Source organism: Cervus canadensis, chromosome 17, assembly GCF_019320065.1.
Source record: "Cervus canadensis isolate Bull #8, Minnesota chromosome 17, ASM1932006v1, whole genome shotgun sequence".
Classification (NCBI taxonomy): Eukaryota; Metazoa; Chordata; class Mammalia; order Artiodactyla; family Cervidae; genus Cervus; species Cervus canadensis.
The window spans coordinates 5,741,365-5,756,681 of record NC_057402.1 but is presented as its reverse complement, the minus strand read 5'-3'; the positions used below and the strand labels follow the sequence as shown (position 1 = coordinate 5,756,681).

Below are 15,317 nucleotides of genomic sequence, written 5' to 3'. Positions count from 1 at the left end.
CCAGAGCTGGCACCTGCAGGGTCCACCCCTCCTCACACTCACTCCAGGTTGACACTTGCCCTGTGGCAGCACATAGCTTTCACTGCTGGGAGGTCCCTCTCGCGTCTAACCCAAATACCTCAAGCTGTAGAACACGCTTTGGCCTTTCCTTATCTGCCAGGGCGCAGGCTTCCTTAGAACAGGACAGAGCAGTGCCCACCCCTGCGGGGCGAGGCTCACTTGGCACGTGAGGCCAGGGGCCCCGGGGAACCAGGGTCAAAGTTTGTTTTGCTCTGTAACCATGGCAGTGGGCCTTCCCAGTTCAGACCTGCCTCACTCTCCCCGTTGGTACGGTGGGCTGGAAAAGGGAGTCAGCACGGAACTTCTGGCGGGCCCCTGGGTGCATGGGGACACAGACCTTCTGTCTGAAGTCAACTTGGCCCCGCCCCTCCTTAGAGAGATGCCGTTTTAATTCATGTTTATTTTAAAAATAAATACTCTGTTCTTCACTTTCATATTGGGGTGGTGTGGGACAGTTAGGCAGGGAGGCCTTCCTGGGTGGGCAGTACCGAAGGGAACTTCTGCACCAAACCCTCCTCCAAATGCCTGGAATGCCTCTCAGGGCTCCTCCTCCTGGTCATCAGAAGGAGGAGGATGGACAGGACAGTCCACGACTCGGGGCTTCGGGCCTGGGGGCAGAGCTGAGGCTACCTCCCGGGCCCCCAGCTTGGGGCCCGGTGGCCAGGGGAAGGTGGCCGCCCCTCCATCCACCGGGGTCAGCACCGTCTCAGGCCGGCAGCACTAGATGCAGGTGATCACCATGCCCACGGAGGTGGACAACTCGATCTCCTCGAAGAGCACGCGGCCCCCTGTGGCCCCGGAGCCGCCGGCCTTGGCCGCAGCCCTCAGCAGGGCCTGGGTGCGGCGCAGGAAGTGCTGGTTCCAACGGTGGCCCAGACGGCGCAGCGCTAGGATGGCCAGCACGTGGTCCCGCCTGCAGAGACACGCGGGCCCCCGCTGCAGACTCAACAGCTCCAGTGACACCCCGGACCCCAGGGCCAGGGGGACCCCGGGGCTCGGACGGGAAGCGTTAGGGCACCCAGCATTCCTGGGGCGTGCCTGGGTCTTGAAGGGTGCAAAGCCCGGTGGAGACAGGAAGAGGCAAGCCTGACGGGAACGGCCTCTGAGGCCCAGGCAGAGGTTCGGGAAACCTAGTGGACCGAGGGAGGCTGCACTGGGCCGCGATGCCGCAATGCTGGGAGCGGGGACAGGCAGGGGAGTCAAAGTCTCTTCCCCTGAGAACCATGCTGGGGAGCCCCGGCCCAGCGGCAAGCAGAAAGGCACGTGGGGGTGGGAGGCTTGGCCCAGTGTGCCTCCTCTCCCGCCCCGAGCACCCCAAGGAGCTGGAAGCACTGGCGGCACCTGGGGGGAGGAAGGGCCGGCCTGACTGTGCAGGAAAACCCCGAGGGGCCAAAAGGGGAACCTTCCGCCTTGGCACAATTACTCTGAGCCAAAGCCAAACAGACACTGCGGGCAGGGATCAGAGGATTCTCCGGTGGGGCGGGGCCAGGCAGGGGGCCGGGGGCCGGGGGCCGGGAAGGGGCTAGGCCTGGGGTTTTCTGTAGCCTCCCCATCCTGGAATCTCCAAGGCCATGGAGAGATTCAGCTGGGATTTCCACGTGTGTGATGACTCAGCAACCCCCAAACACACACCCTAGGATCAAAGCCTTCTTCCTCCTGGCAGGTCTCGGGCTTCCAGAGAGGGCTTGCTCCCGGAGCTAGGGGCCTGTGCCTTCCCCTAAGACTCACTGGAGGAAGGGCTCCGGCTCCCTTCAGACTCCAGGGACCACAAGACTGAATGAGGACGGTGAGAATAGATCACCTGGAAAGGGCACGCGATCCCACCAGGGCCCCCGCAGGTCCGAGCCCCACCCGGAGGCCCCCTCCCCGTCCCCCTTCCCCCCAGAACCAGCTCCCCCCGCCCGTGGGCTGCTCGCTGGCCCACCTGCAGCCGCAAGAACTCTCCTGAAGGCGCGCGGCCCGGTCCCCGGCCCCAGAACCAGCTCCGGGGTACGAACCTGATGTCGGGGTAGCTTCTGATGAGCGTCTCCAGGTGCCGCCCGATGTCGTCCTTGCGAGTCTCGCCCATTATGTCAGCCACGCATGGGATAGCTTGGCCCAGCCACTTGGCCTCGGAGCCCTGCGGAGACGGGGAGACGCGGGCGCGGTGGGCCACCCCCGCCCCCAACCCCCTTCCCGCTCCCACCTGTAGCCCCTCGGTTAGTGGCCCGTTTAGCCCTCCTGCAGCCACTACCTCGGCCCCACCGGGACTGCCTCCCGCCCCGCGGAATGGGGCGCGGCCCCGGCTCAGAGTTTCTCTTCCCTCCCCACGACATGGCGCAGGGGAGGCTTTCCGTGTCTGCTCAGGGGGGTGAGCCCAGGCCCCGCGGGGAAGGCCTGCCAGGAACCAGACGGGGAGTCGGGGACCAGCGGCCCAGATGAGGGGTATCTGTGTGGGGAGGACGTGCCTGAGCTCGCACGGCTGGGGGTTGGGTGGAGGAGAGTTCGGACACAGTCCCGGCCCATCAGACGGGGCTGCGACCCTCATCCCTCCCCTACAGCCTCCACAAAGTGTATACAAATCAACGCAAATATATGCAACGTGTCCTCCCCACCTGGCCCCGCCCCGGCATGGGGAGTGCGCCCATCGGGGGGGTCTCTTACAGGGGGCGAGCTGAAATCAGAATGAGGGGGGCGCTATTGGAGGTTCTGCGGCTGGAGAACCCTCAAGGCCAGCGCCTGGGGGGCAGTCAGGCGATGCTCCTACCAACTCCTGGAAGGTGTTGCTGATGGCCTGCGCCTCGAACCTCATCTTCTTGGAGCCGCTCAGGCGGTCCTCACCCCGGAACCGCTGGTGGGGTCTCAGCGCCTGTGCCAGGTACTCGCGGACAACGTAGCGGTGCACCTCCTGCAGAGTCTCCTGGGGGGGGTGGTCAGGGTCACTGGTAGGAGCCCTGGGCATGCCCCCACCATCGCCCGCCCCGCCCCCGGATACCTGGGCCAGGGGTGGGGCCATGTGCTCAAGGAGGTGGGAGAAGGCCACCACCTTGTCCATGAGGGGCTTCAGCAGGTCCTGGGTCAGCCAGGCCTTGGTGCACAGGACCCTGAAGAGCGGCTGGGGGCAGAGCGGTGGGCAGTCTTCCGAGGGCTGACCCCCAGCACCCACTAGACCCTCCCCTGGGCTCCCAGGGCATGGCTCCTGACAGGGGCGATTCAGGCCAAAGGACGAGCTGGCATCAGGAAGAAAGTCTGGGGAGCTGACCCCCTTCTCTATGGTATCTTGGGGACAGCCCCATCTGGCTCTAGACCTTTCCCTGAGACTGCCTCCTCCAGGCTGGGAGGCCCTGTGGGCACGGCTGGAGTTTGAGCCTCTAGCCAGGCCTTGCGTCAGGAGTCCTGGGAGCGCCTTGAGGGGCTGCATGAGGCGCCATCCTCAGAGAGTCTCAGAGTTCGTCTCTGAGATGAGGAGACTGAAAGAGTTAGTCGCTCAGTCGTGTCTGACTCTTTGTGACCGCATGGACTGTACCTCCGTCCATGGGATTCTCCAGCAAGTACACTAGAGTGGGTTACCATTCCCTTCTCCGGGGGATCTTCCTCACCCAGGGATTGAACCTGGGCGTCCTGCAATTACAGGTGGATTCTTTACCATCTGAGCCACCACAGAAGCCCAAGGAGAGTGTTGCTCAGCTGGGAACGTGTCTGGGTCCCCTGCCTGCCCCCCGAAACACCACCCCAACACGCTCCTATGGTAAATGAGTGCTGTGACTTGGGTCCTCAGGCTCCAGGACACAGGGCGCACCTGCTGGGCAAGAAAGTGGGGAGAGAAGGGCCCACGCCCTCACCTGCACATCACCCTGCAAGCCCTGGAGGAGCTGCTTCTGAAAGGCGCAGGTGGCAGCCACCAGGGGCTTCTCCAGCTCTCCAAAGCTTTCTGGGAACTTGGCCAGAAGGTGAGTCCTGGGGAGGGGGAGGGGCCAGGGGCGGGGCAAAGTGGGCAAGGGGGTCACGGCCTGGCATTCAGCCGTGAAGGCTGGGTGCCACCCCAGCTCCGTTCACTTAGACTATAGTGTGAAGGGCAGCCCCCTGGAGCGGCACGGTGGAGAAGCCCTGGGAGCAGTCACGTGAGGGGGCAGCACTCGGCCCAGGAGCACAGAGGGGTGGGCCAGGGGAGGGTTCGTGGTCCCGCCGCTTGGCAGAGCCCCCCTGCGGCAGGGCTGAGCCAGACCTCCATCCCTCCTGGTGACGGAACATCGCAGCACAGCCGCTCCTGGCACAGGGGCCCTCCTTAGAGGCTCGTGATAGTCGCTCAGTCGTGTCCGACTCTTCGTGACCCCACGGACTGTAGCCCACCAGGCTCCTCTGTCCATGGAATTCTCCAGGCCAGAATACTGGAGTGGGTTGCCATTCCCTTCTCCAGAGGATCTTCCCAACCCGGGTGTTGAACCCAGGTCTCCTACAGTGCAGGCAGATTCTTTACCATCTGAGCTCCCAGGGAAGCCCTTTGGGCCTCATAACTGCCTCTCCAAATATTGCAATGTCCCCATCTCACCATTGAGGGGACAGGGTTAGGCTCTCCCAGTTTGCAGCCCAGGGACACAGAAAGTGAAGTCACTCAGCCGTGTCCAACTCTCTGTGACCCCATGGACTGGAGCTCGCCAGGCTCCTCCCTCCATGGGATTTTCCAGGCAAGAATACTGGAGTGGGTTGCCATTTCCTTCTCCAGAAAGGTAGGGACACAGAAAGGCAGGCTAAATTTCTACCAGGGGCTTGACCAGAGATGGCCTACCCCAGAGTCCCCTGTCCCCAGGCCCAGCCTGGCACAAAAAGAGTGTTAGAGAGCCAGTGACTCATCACGGTCATGCTTTGGGTTCCCAGAGCCCTGGGTCAAGCCCCAGATCCACCACGTACGGCCCGCCTGACTGTGGACCAGTGGCGATGCCTTTCTGAGCCCCCACACTGCATTCCTGTCTGTACGCGGGGACATCACACCATCAGCAGGAGCTGATGCATCGTCAGTTGGGGGACACTATGGCTTGGCTTGGGGCTGAAGGCACTGGCAGCCCACAGGGGAGAGGAACCCGGGCCCCAGCACCAGCAAGGCCCTGGGGGGCAGTGGGGAGTGTCAGGGAGGGCTTCCAAGAAGAGAGAGGGTCCCTAAAAAGGAAGAAGGCTGAGCCGGAGTAAGGGAGGAGAGAGCAGAGCCCTGGGTGGCAGGGATGAGCTGGGCAAGGGTGGCTGGAACCTTGGCCTCTGCTCAGCCCTGAAGCTCCCCGCGTCCCTGCCAGGGGCCTCAGGTCTGCCGGGGCCACAGGAGGACCCCACGGCGGGGCGGGGACGAACACGGAGGGCGGGTCCCCTCCGGGAGGCCTCCGGGGACAGGCGCCTTGGGGCCGCAGGGACGGCGTCGGCGCCGCGGTTCCCAGGGCTCGCGCGCCCCCTGCCGGTCACGTCGGGCACCGCGGGACAAACCCACCTGAGCTCCTCGCAGGCATTGATGCTTGCGCACAGGTTAGGCTCGCTCACCGCCCCTGACTCCAGAAAAGCCGTTTTGAACCTGGGGGGCAGGTACGCAGGGGCCTTGGAGACTCTCCCTGGCTGCTAAGGCCCCGAGCCCGCCCTCCAGGCTTCTCCTTCCCAGTTGTCCGGAATCTCGGATTCCGAGGAAACGGGATGGGTGGGTCCTCCCCAGGGACGACCAGCGTCCACACTCTGGCCACCCCGCCCACCACATCCCGGCTCAGCATTCACCCGCACCTGGGCAGGAAGAGCCCCAGCGCCCGCGCGCAGATCCCCAACGTGGTGGCCTCCAGCTTCGTGGAGATGGCGCCGGCCGCCTTCGCGTGCTCCGCCACGAGCTGCGAGCGAGCGCGTCTGAGTCCTCGGTCCCGATGCCCCAGCGCCCACCTCGTGGCTCGGGGACGTCTCCACCCTGCCCCGCTCTGCCTCCCAGTCTCGGCTCCGACTTCCAGGAGCCCCGACTTCCTGGGGGGTCAGTCCTCCCAGCTCCGCACACCAACACCCCCACCCCCCCCATCATCCCCCGCTAAGCTGGGAGCTGTGGCCTCGCGCTCCCAGCCTGGCCATGAGACCCGAGGACCTCCGACCGCGCCCCACGTGGGGCCTCAGGCTCCAGTCCGACGGGGAGAGGCGGTTGTGACTGTGTCTTATAAGTCTCCACCGCCAGAGGCCCAACGACACGTCCTTCCCTCCGGGCGCACCATGCAGACGTCCGAGGACAGCGTCGTGCGGTAGAGGCCCTGCAGCACGTCGGGGGCTTCCGCAGCCGCCCAGCGGTTCTGCTCCAGCTGCAGGATCCTATCGAAGCAGCTCGCGATCTCGGTCTGTGCGGGCCAGGGAAGGGGCCGCGGTGAGACCCTCCCAGGAGGGAGACCCCCCTACCTCCAAGCCCTAGGGCGCGCCCTTGGAGACAGGGGCACCCCTGCCGAGACACAGGCCCATGGCACAGAGAGGCTCGGACCCTGGGCACTGCGCCTCCCTACCCCGCGGCATCGACCGCCCTCCACCTGAACCCCACCCCCTCCGGCCCGGCCCCGCCCTGCTCTCACCTCCAGGAAGCTGGTGCAGTCGTCCTCCAGTCCGGCCCAGACGTCCGGTGCCAGGAGCGGGGGCAGAGGCCCCGAGGGCACAGTCTGGTCCTGGGAGCCCAGGAAATCGGGACTGGAAGGCAGGGCGGGGCCTGGAAGGTCTGGGCGGGACTCTGATGCCGCCGCAGCTGCCCCCACTGCCCTCTGCATAGGCTCAAAGCCTAACGCCATCGCTGAGGCCCGGAATCTGGGCTTCTGTTCACACGCCCAGCCCCCCACCCCGCCCTCCAAGATTCCGTGCCAAACTCCTCTCCGCCCGGCTTCCCACCTCAGGATTTCCTGGCTAAGCAGTCGGCGGAGCGTGCCCCGAAAGCATAAAGATGGCAGTCCGGATGGACCTCGACCAGCTTGCTTCGGGAATGACCTCCACCCTCTCGCTCGGGGTTCACCCAAGATTGAGCTCTAAACGCCATCAGGACCTTGCAGTTCAGGGTCCAGATAGGATCCAGCCCACTCCGAGGCGGGTGCCTGTCTGCAGCCACACAGAATATTAAGGAGCCCAGCACTTTGGCGCCCCCTCCAACTGCCCGTCTGCCTGGTGCGGTGGGGAGCGCTCAGGTGGACGGGGGACCCACCCCATCACTTTCTGAAGAGCCCTGAACCGAGGTGTCCATCCAAAGCAAGAGTCGGGGTGAAAGCCAGCCCTCAAGGAGCGCGGTGAGCCCGTGGTTGTGTCCAGGGTGGAGGGGGCGCCCTTGGCCAGTTCACTCAAAGGCCCCGCGTGGACTAGGCGGGACTCACTGGGCTCACCGCCTCGGAAGCAACCCCTCCCGTAGCGCTTTCCAGCTTCGGGAACCCGAGTTGGAGAGCACCAGGGTCTGGGATGGGGAGGAGAGAATGTCAGAGGGTTCCCGGATCTCGGATCTTGGTGCCTAACAGCCAGTACTCTCCCCGGGAAGAAAAGGAGGAGAAAGGTGCCCTGTGCCCTTCAGAGCAGGTTCCCGAAGGCCTCGCGGGCGGGCAGTGCCAGCCCCTCCTTGCCCTCACCCCACCCCGCGGCCTCCGGCCTGGGCCTCACCTGCCGTACACGTTGGTGGCCCAGTCCAGCAGCACGTAGAGCTGCTTATAGCTGCGGGCGTCTTGCGTGAGCTCCTGGAAGCGCGGGGCCACCGCGCCGTGGAAGGCACTCAGGTAGGTCTGCCACGCCGGGAAGCCGGCGGCCGCGTAAGCGGGGTGCACCTCCCGCTGCACCTTCTGCAGGTCGCGGCGAACCAAACCGCCGAGCTCGGCCAGGAGCCGCGCCACGTCGGGGGCAGCGTCGGCCGCCCCCGGGGCCTCCCCCGCGCCCGCCTGCCGCACACGTTCCTCCGCGCTCCGCCGCACCGCGTTCTCCCAGTGCTGGCGCCAGCCGCGCGGCGTGCGCAGAAAGTCGCCGTCTGCGGGGGGCTCCGGATGGGCCTCCTCTTCCGCGAGCACCACGCGGGCCACCTCCGCGAGCGCGGCAGCGTCCACCCCGTCCGGGCCCAGCGTCTCGCGCACGATGGCGCCGATCTCCTCGGTCAGCCCGTCGTAGTGCAGGCACACGTCCATGGCGCGCCGCGCGAAGTCCGTAGGGTCCTGCTGGGAGGTGCACGAGGCTTTCTCGGCCAGTAGCCCCGTCTCCAGGTGCCACAGCTGCTCGAAGGCGGCCAGGAGTTGCCGCTTGGAGATGAGGTCGGCCACAGATGTGCCTTTTGCAAGGTCGGGCGAGAAGAGGGCCAGTGAAGGGGACGCTCCAGGTAGGCCTATCGGCCTGGACCCTACACACCCCGGGCTGGGCTGCCTGGCCCCAGAGCGCTACGGAAGGCCTGCTCCAGGAGCAAGGGCCCCGACTGCCCTATGTCCTTCGGAATTGCCTTTGAAGAGGCAGATCCCAGGTCCCGAGCCTGGTTCAGATCGAGCCTGGGATGGTCCTCCCCTTGCCTTCAGCCCCTACATCGGCCGCTGCTCCCTGCATGGAGCTGGACCTGGTGGCCTCCAGCGCAGTCCTGACTCAGGTCCGGTGGGGCCAGAGCTCAGGCTGGTCGTGTCCTTGGATGCCCAGGCTCCTGCCCATGGTGTCCAGCTTCAGTATTTCTTGTTCCCAGCTGTTCCCTGCTCTGGGCCAGCCTCCACCCCGGGGGAGCCCTCCACCTTCTCCTGCACACCCCCTTCAGGGCCCATCTCCTGGGTGGCCCCCTGATCTTGCCTCCAGGAGGTCTTGGCTCCCAGGCACCCTCCATGATCATGTGATCTGAGTAGGGCAGTGCCTTGACTACCAGTCCGGTTTGGGCAGGAGCCAAGCTGTGGAAGCCCGTGGAGTTCTGGGGCCCTGCAGATCTGGATTCAAATCTCATTTTTCCACTTCCCAGCTGTGATACATGAGGCAAGTCACTTAACCGCTCTGAGCCTCAATTTTCTCGGCTGCCTTTGTTGAAATGCTGGAAGAATTTTACCATGCAGTTGTGCAGGGGCAGGGGTTTGGGGTGGCTGGGGAGGGTAACCCCAAACCCCGCTGTCCCCTCTCTCTCTGGCCTTGGTTTCCACCCCTGCTCAGTGGGGGGGGGGGTGGCAGGAGGGTTCACCTTCGGCTTCCTCAGGCTCAGTCCCCGTGGACGACCGCCGGCCAACACCTTCCTTGGCCTTGGAGGACCCCTTCCTGCCGCCGGCCGGCCCTGGCTCAGAGGTCGCCCCTGTCTGGTCCCCGGCGGGGCCGTTGTCTGAAGTGCGCCGCAGAGACCGGAACAGGAAGCGGCCGCTGAGCCTGAGCAGCCCTGCGTCACCTCGGGGGGCTTGGCCCGAGGCCCGCTGGCTCACCCTCGAGAAGGCCCGCCGCAAAGTGCCCCGGCCAGGCCTGGAGCCCTCGGGCCGGTCGCGGGGTGCGTCCTCGCTGCTCGCCCGACGGGCGCCCTGGGCTGGGGTGTGCTGCTCCACGGGCTCTTGAGGGCGGTGCGGCTCCGGCCCAGAGGCCTCTGTCTGCGGCAACGGCATCTTGGAGTCAGCGCAGCTGGGGGTGAAAGGGAAGCTCAGGCAGCTGGGGCGGGGTGGTGGGGGAGTGACCAGTCGCGGGGAGCAGACACCGAAACCCCATGAGATCCCGTGGGGCGTGTGGGGGCCCAGGCGCTGGTCAGAGAAGCTTCCCCCTCCACCAGAGGTGACCCTAAAACTGGAAAAGGAAAAACTGGAAAAAGAAATGTCAAAAGGAAATGTCAAAACGTCAAGAGGAAATGTCACGAGGCAGCTCCCTTGGCCTAAGCCATCTTTGTGCCAGGATGCAGCTATTTCTGCAGACAACGGACAGCTACTTTTATCAGGAAACCTCCCCTGACACCATTTTCCATGACAGTCTCCCCTGGGTACCCACCTGCGCTGGGTGTGCCAGGCCAGACCCTCCCACCAGAGCTGGAGAGGGAAACGAACGTGCAGATTCCTGGGCTCAGCCCAGCCAGCAGCCCACAGTCCCCAGAGTGGGCCTAGCAACCACATCCAGGGCTTTCTGAACCTCGGGTCCTGAGGCCTAGCGTGTCCACCCCCTCACAGCCCCTTCACTGCCCCCCTCACCCCTCAGCTCACCCCCTTTCAGCCATCAGGCCGACTGTTTCTGCTCAAAGCGGAGCTCAAGGGCCCCCGTGGAGGACATCCACCCCTTTCCCTGGATGTCCCAGCACTGGATGGGGGTGGGGTCAGGCTGGAGGGGGCTGGCCCAGGCCACCGGGGGCTTATCAAGGCCTTGCAGCCCGCAGGGAAGGCTGTGGGAGGGGCCTTGGTTCTATATTTAACCAGGGGCTGGAGACTCCCAGCACCCACTCTCACCCATGATCTGCCTGCTGCCCCCTGGAGAGGATGGGGAGGGGGTCTCCAGGGCGTGGGGGCCTGGGTCAGGGCCCTCACCACCCCCAGGCACCCCCAGGCTCCACTCACTCCTCACCCCCTTTCAGCCCAGCCTGGCTGTTGGGAAAAGAAGAGAAACTTCTTGGCCTTCTGGGACCTCCCACCCACCCCACTGTGTAAAGAGGAGTTGAAGGTGGTGGGGGGCTAGCAAGTTCTCACTTCAGCCCGAGGAGCTAGGGCCCAAAGGAGGGCAGGACCTGCTGAAGTCACTGACCAACCAGAGGCCGAGCCACCCCCCATCCCCAGGTCACCCCCCACCACGGGGACAAAGGCCAGGCTGGAGCCAGCACCCGACCCTTGGGTGGTATTGGGCCGGAGTGGCCTCTCGCCAGGCCTCAGTGTGCCTGGGGTGATTGACACCAGGACAGGCAGGGCCCAGACCCTTACCCACCCCCACTCCACCTGCCAGCAAGATGTCTGTCCAGGGGACAGACATGCAGGGCTTCGCCGAGGCCTACCTTCCTCTCCCAGAGGCAGTTGAGCAGCTGGAAGGAGGCTGCCCCGAGGGAGGGGCCAGCCCAGGTGCTCGATGCAGGCCTTATCAGCCCCGCCCTGGCCACAGGTCATGGTTCTCCTGGATGCCAGGACTCGGGGACCATGCCCTCAGATCAGGCCCGACACAGCAGGGAGCATTGTGCCAGCGGCCGTCTGTGCCCCCCACCCCCCACCCCCCGCCGTGCCCCCAGCTCCCAGCAGGGGCAGGAGTGGTGATGAAGAGAGCCATTCCAGCCGGGTCCAGCCTGCTACGCTCTGGGCTCTGTTTCCAGGGAGTGTGGGGGCAGGACAAGCCAGCCTACCTTGGTTGGCAAGCGCTCACACTTAGTAAGCACCTACTGTATGCTGGGTCCAATGCCTGGCACGTGTCAGATACCCATGACAACAAAGCGACAGGGTGTCATTCACCCCACTTCATAGATAAGGAAACAGGCTCAGAGAGGGGCAGGGTCTTGCCTTAAGCCACACAGCTCAGGGGCGGGGAGTCAGGACCAGCCCGGGTCTGGCTAGGAACCTGGGAGCAGAGGCTGAACCCTGTCTTCCAGTACCAGCTGCCCAGCGTTGCTGCCCAGGGAACCCTTCTTCTGGCAGAGGGTCTGAAGGTAGGCAGGCTGCCAGATGCCAGGAGTGGGATCAGAGTTGAAGTTCTCCCAGGAAGCCTAGGGGAAAATTCTGGGGGAAGAGGGGCAGCTGGCAGCTGGGTCTCACGGGAGGTAACAGAGGCAGAGACTTGAAACTTAGCCACCCTGCCTGACCACCTCGTCCCAAAGCCCATCGAGGCCCCCCTGGTGGTCCCCCTGCTCCCTGCTCCCTGAATCTTGCTTCTGCAGCTTCCCGAGTCATTCTTGACCTTCATGAGGCACAGGACAATCAGGTCACTCTCCTGCTTTAAACCCTTCCATGGCTCCCCACAGCCTGGCATTTGAAGCCCCTCTCGCCTCCATCATGGTCTGAACTTCCTCCACCCTCACTTCCGGGCCTCATGGGCCTGCACCCAGCCAGCCTCCCAGCTTCTGCTCAGGCAGCTCCTTCTCCCAGCCTCTCCCTCTGCTCCCCAAAGCTGACCTGTATTTCAGAAGCTGGGGTGCAGTTGCCTCCACCTCCGAGCAGTCCTTGGCCTGTGCTGTACCACCTGCCTGCTCCTCAGGCCCGCGGACTGGCCCCGTGTGGCGTGGGTCTCCTCACTGGCCTGGGGACCTCTGTCCATCCACCCCTCCCTGTCTCCCCGGAGCCAGCCTGTGTGGGGTGTCAGGGAATGTTTAACAGTGGGATTCCTGGGTGCTGTTTCCTATCTCTCTTGAGCCCTCTGTTCTTTGTCAGTCCCTATCAGCGTCCAGAGGAGCTGGCAAGCTGCTCCCAGAACTGAGATCATAGAGATGGGATGCTTGCATAGGATTTCCTTCATTAGCTTTTCCATTTGGTGAAAGGGATTTAAATAATCCCTAAGTGGACCCTCTTGTGATACGGATTGCTTTTGGCCTTATGGCCTCTATTGCTCCTTGTTTCCTTGGTAACTTGTAAAGTCAGGTCTTTTTTGATCTTTATCTGAAGAAGCTACCTTGTAATACAGTATATATACTCTTACAGAATTCAATAAGCATCCTTGCTCCACCAGAGACTTGGGTACCCGTGTCCTTCTCTCTCTCTCTCTCTATTTCTGGCTGATTCCCTGGAGCACGAAGGCCGGCTGCATAACCCAGGGCATATTAGCCTCTTTCCTTCTTTCACTTTCTTATCGTCGACTCCAGACCACCAGATTCTGGTCCATTAAAGGACCTCAACAAGTGGCACCCAGAACAGGGGCCTGGTATACACGGTACTTCGGACGGAGTGACTCAAGGCCTATTGAGGCCAGTAAGTACAAGGACATGGGTCAAATGGCTGGAAAGCCCCCTCACTTTTCTACTTTACTTCATCATTTATTTAAAGTTCAGGGACTTTAGGTTTCGCGCCAACGAGTAGAGGCTTACCTTCAAACAATAGCTGAACATAATCCCTGGTTCCCTGATGAAGGCAGCTTTGATTTAGAAATTTGGTATCCGGTCAAAGAGAGTGTTGAATGAGCCACCAGACGGGGAAAAAATATTCCAATTGATTTCTGGCCCCTGTGGGCTCTCAGTAAAGCTGTAATTCTGCCATTTCAAGGCAATTCTAGCCTTCCTGATATTCGACAACAGACAGAATGCTTATTACATGAATATGAATTCGATGATGAAACTTTACAAAAGGCCCAATTAGAACAACACAAAATATTTCAGAATTTTCCTACAAGCCCTGCCCTGGCTGCTCCAAATGCTCCTCCTCTGCCAATAGGCACGAATCCAAAAGTCTCTCTTTTTCTAGAACCTAATGATTCTGACGACTCTCCTGAGATACTCTGTGACACCAAAGTTGGCAATACTTTTCTGGATAATAATAAGTCCTTAGCACAAACTCATATTTGCAAAAAATTGCTACCTACTCACTCTCCTTCGAGACAGAGGTTCTCTCTGAATTGCTGGCTTTGCAATCACAAGTCTCTGAAGCCGGTGGTTTTTCCCCCTTCCCAGTTTTTAGAAATGCTGACGCTCAAGGGCAAATAATACCTCAAAATGAAGGTATTAACCTTTTTCACATGCAACAAATGAAAAAGGCTGTAACTATGTATGGCCCAAATTCGCCTTTTACTAGAGAGATTCTAAATGTTATGGTGTCTTCTATTGGAACCTTTATTCCTTATGATTGGTAAATTTTAATAAAAGCTCTCCTTAAACCAGGAAAATATCTTCAATAGACAATGTGGTTTCAAGATTTAGCCAGAGATCATGCTAACAAAAACACTCGAGCTGGTGCTCCCCAAAACCAAATTGCTTTTGAAATGTTAACGGGCACTGGACAATTTGATGCTATAGAAGCTCAAATACAATGCCCTCTTTGTTGCATAAGCAATTAAAAACAGTGGCCCTTGAATCCTGGGATCAAATTACTCCTCAAGGGGAACCTACAGGCAGCTACACTAAAATATTACAAGGCCCTAATGAAGCTTATGCTGATTTTTAAGCTAGATTAGAAACTACTATTTCCCGTACTGTAATCGGAGAAGAAGCTAAAAGGCAACTAGAGAAACTACTTGCTTATGAAAATGCAAATCAGGAATGTCAAAAGGCTATAGCCCCAAGTCATGAGACAGGGACTATTATTGATTATTTGAAGGCTTGTCGAAATCTAGGATCAGAAACTCAAAAAATGCAAATACTAGCTGAAACAACGGCTGCTTGTTTTAAAAAGGGAAATGAGAGATGTTTTATATGCAGGGATAAGAACCATTTAAAAAGGGATTGCCCTAAGAAAGCTAATAAAAAAAAAACCTCCAAAAGTGTGCCCCCAATGCTGTAGGGAATGCATTGGGCCAAAGCGTGTAAATCTAAATTTGATATTGAAGGAAAACCTATTTTGGGAAATAGCAAGGTCCAAGCAAGGGACCCCCCCAGGACCCCTTCAAGAAAAACCAGGGGCAAAATCCATCTTTTCCCTCAAACCCTCTACATCCGGCAATGCTCTGGACTAACTATTGCCCCTGAAAAAAATTCAAACCTCTACACCTCTATATACCAGCCCTAAATGATTTTCTCCTTTACCCTCAAGCAGTCCCTTCTAGAATACCTACCGGACTTTTTGGGCCCCTGCCCCCACAAACCTTTGGTCTTTTACTTGGCCAATCTAGTTTGACTTCTAAAGGGATTACTGTTCACCCTGGAGTAATTGATTCAGATTATAAAGGAGAAATTCAAATTATGATGTCATCTCAGATTTTATGGCAATTCAAAAAGGGGGACAAAATTGCTCAATTACTCCTTTTACCTTACATTTCTATTAACTCCTCTAATGATGTACAGACAGGTGGATTCGGCAGTACAGGTCAAAAACAGTCCTTATGGACATCATTGGTATCTGAATTTGCCCGACTGAATATAAATATCAAAATTAATGGTAAAAGATTTTCTGGTCTCCTCGATACTGGATCTGATATTACTATTATATCCAAACATTTATGGCCCAAATCCTGGCCTATACAAAAAATCTCTTGCCAAATTGCAGGAATTTCTCAAACCAAAGTACAAGAAGTTTATCAAAGGGTTCAAATCTACCTATGTGATGGACCAAAAGGCCAACCTGCAATATTAAAACCTTATGTGACAGATGCACCCCCTTAATTTAATAGGAAGGGATTTACTTATGCAATGGCAAACTCAGATTTACATTCCACATTTTTCCTAGGGGCCACTGCTCATTTAACAAATAATACAATTATTAAAATAACTTGGAAGTATGACAAGCCCATTTGGACAG

The 15,317-nt window shown here is 60.0% G+C and overlaps 2 protein-coding genes across 2 annotated transcripts in view; both read right to left on the bottom strand.

The window, feature by feature from the left end:
• Nucleotides 1-440: 440 nt before the first annotated feature.
• LOC122454757 (exocyst complex component 3-like protein 4) lies at nucleotides 441-9,799 on the bottom strand. The gene is made up of 11 exons (XM_043489304.1): nucleotides 9,188-9,799; nucleotides 7,663-8,314; nucleotides 6,606-6,717; nucleotides 6,258-6,380; nucleotides 5,794-5,894; nucleotides 5,513-5,593; nucleotides 3,882-3,996; nucleotides 3,035-3,154; nucleotides 2,807-2,959; nucleotides 2,058-2,179; nucleotides 441-973 (listed from the first exon to the last, which is right to left on the bottom strand). The coding sequence occupies exons 1-11, from the start codon at nucleotides 9,591-9,593 to the stop codon at nucleotides 781-783; spliced, it is 2,178 nt and encodes a 725-aa protein (XP_043345239.1). The 5' UTR covers nucleotides 9,594-9,799; the 3' UTR covers nucleotides 441-780.
• Nucleotides 9,800-10,188: 389 nt separating this feature from the next.
• Nucleotides 10,189-15,317, bottom strand: part of LOC122419778 (exocyst complex component 3-like protein 4) — a 45,629-nt gene continuing 40,500 nt past the window's right edge. The window contains exons 6-7 of the mRNA XM_043434590.1: nucleotides 11,537-11,647; nucleotides 10,189-10,269 (exon numbers count right to left, since the gene is read on the bottom strand). Coding sequence (XP_043290525.1) covers nucleotides 10,189-10,269; nucleotides 11,537-11,647 — 192 coding nt within the window. The remainder of the gene's footprint in view (nucleotides 10,270-11,536; nucleotides 11,648-15,317) is intronic.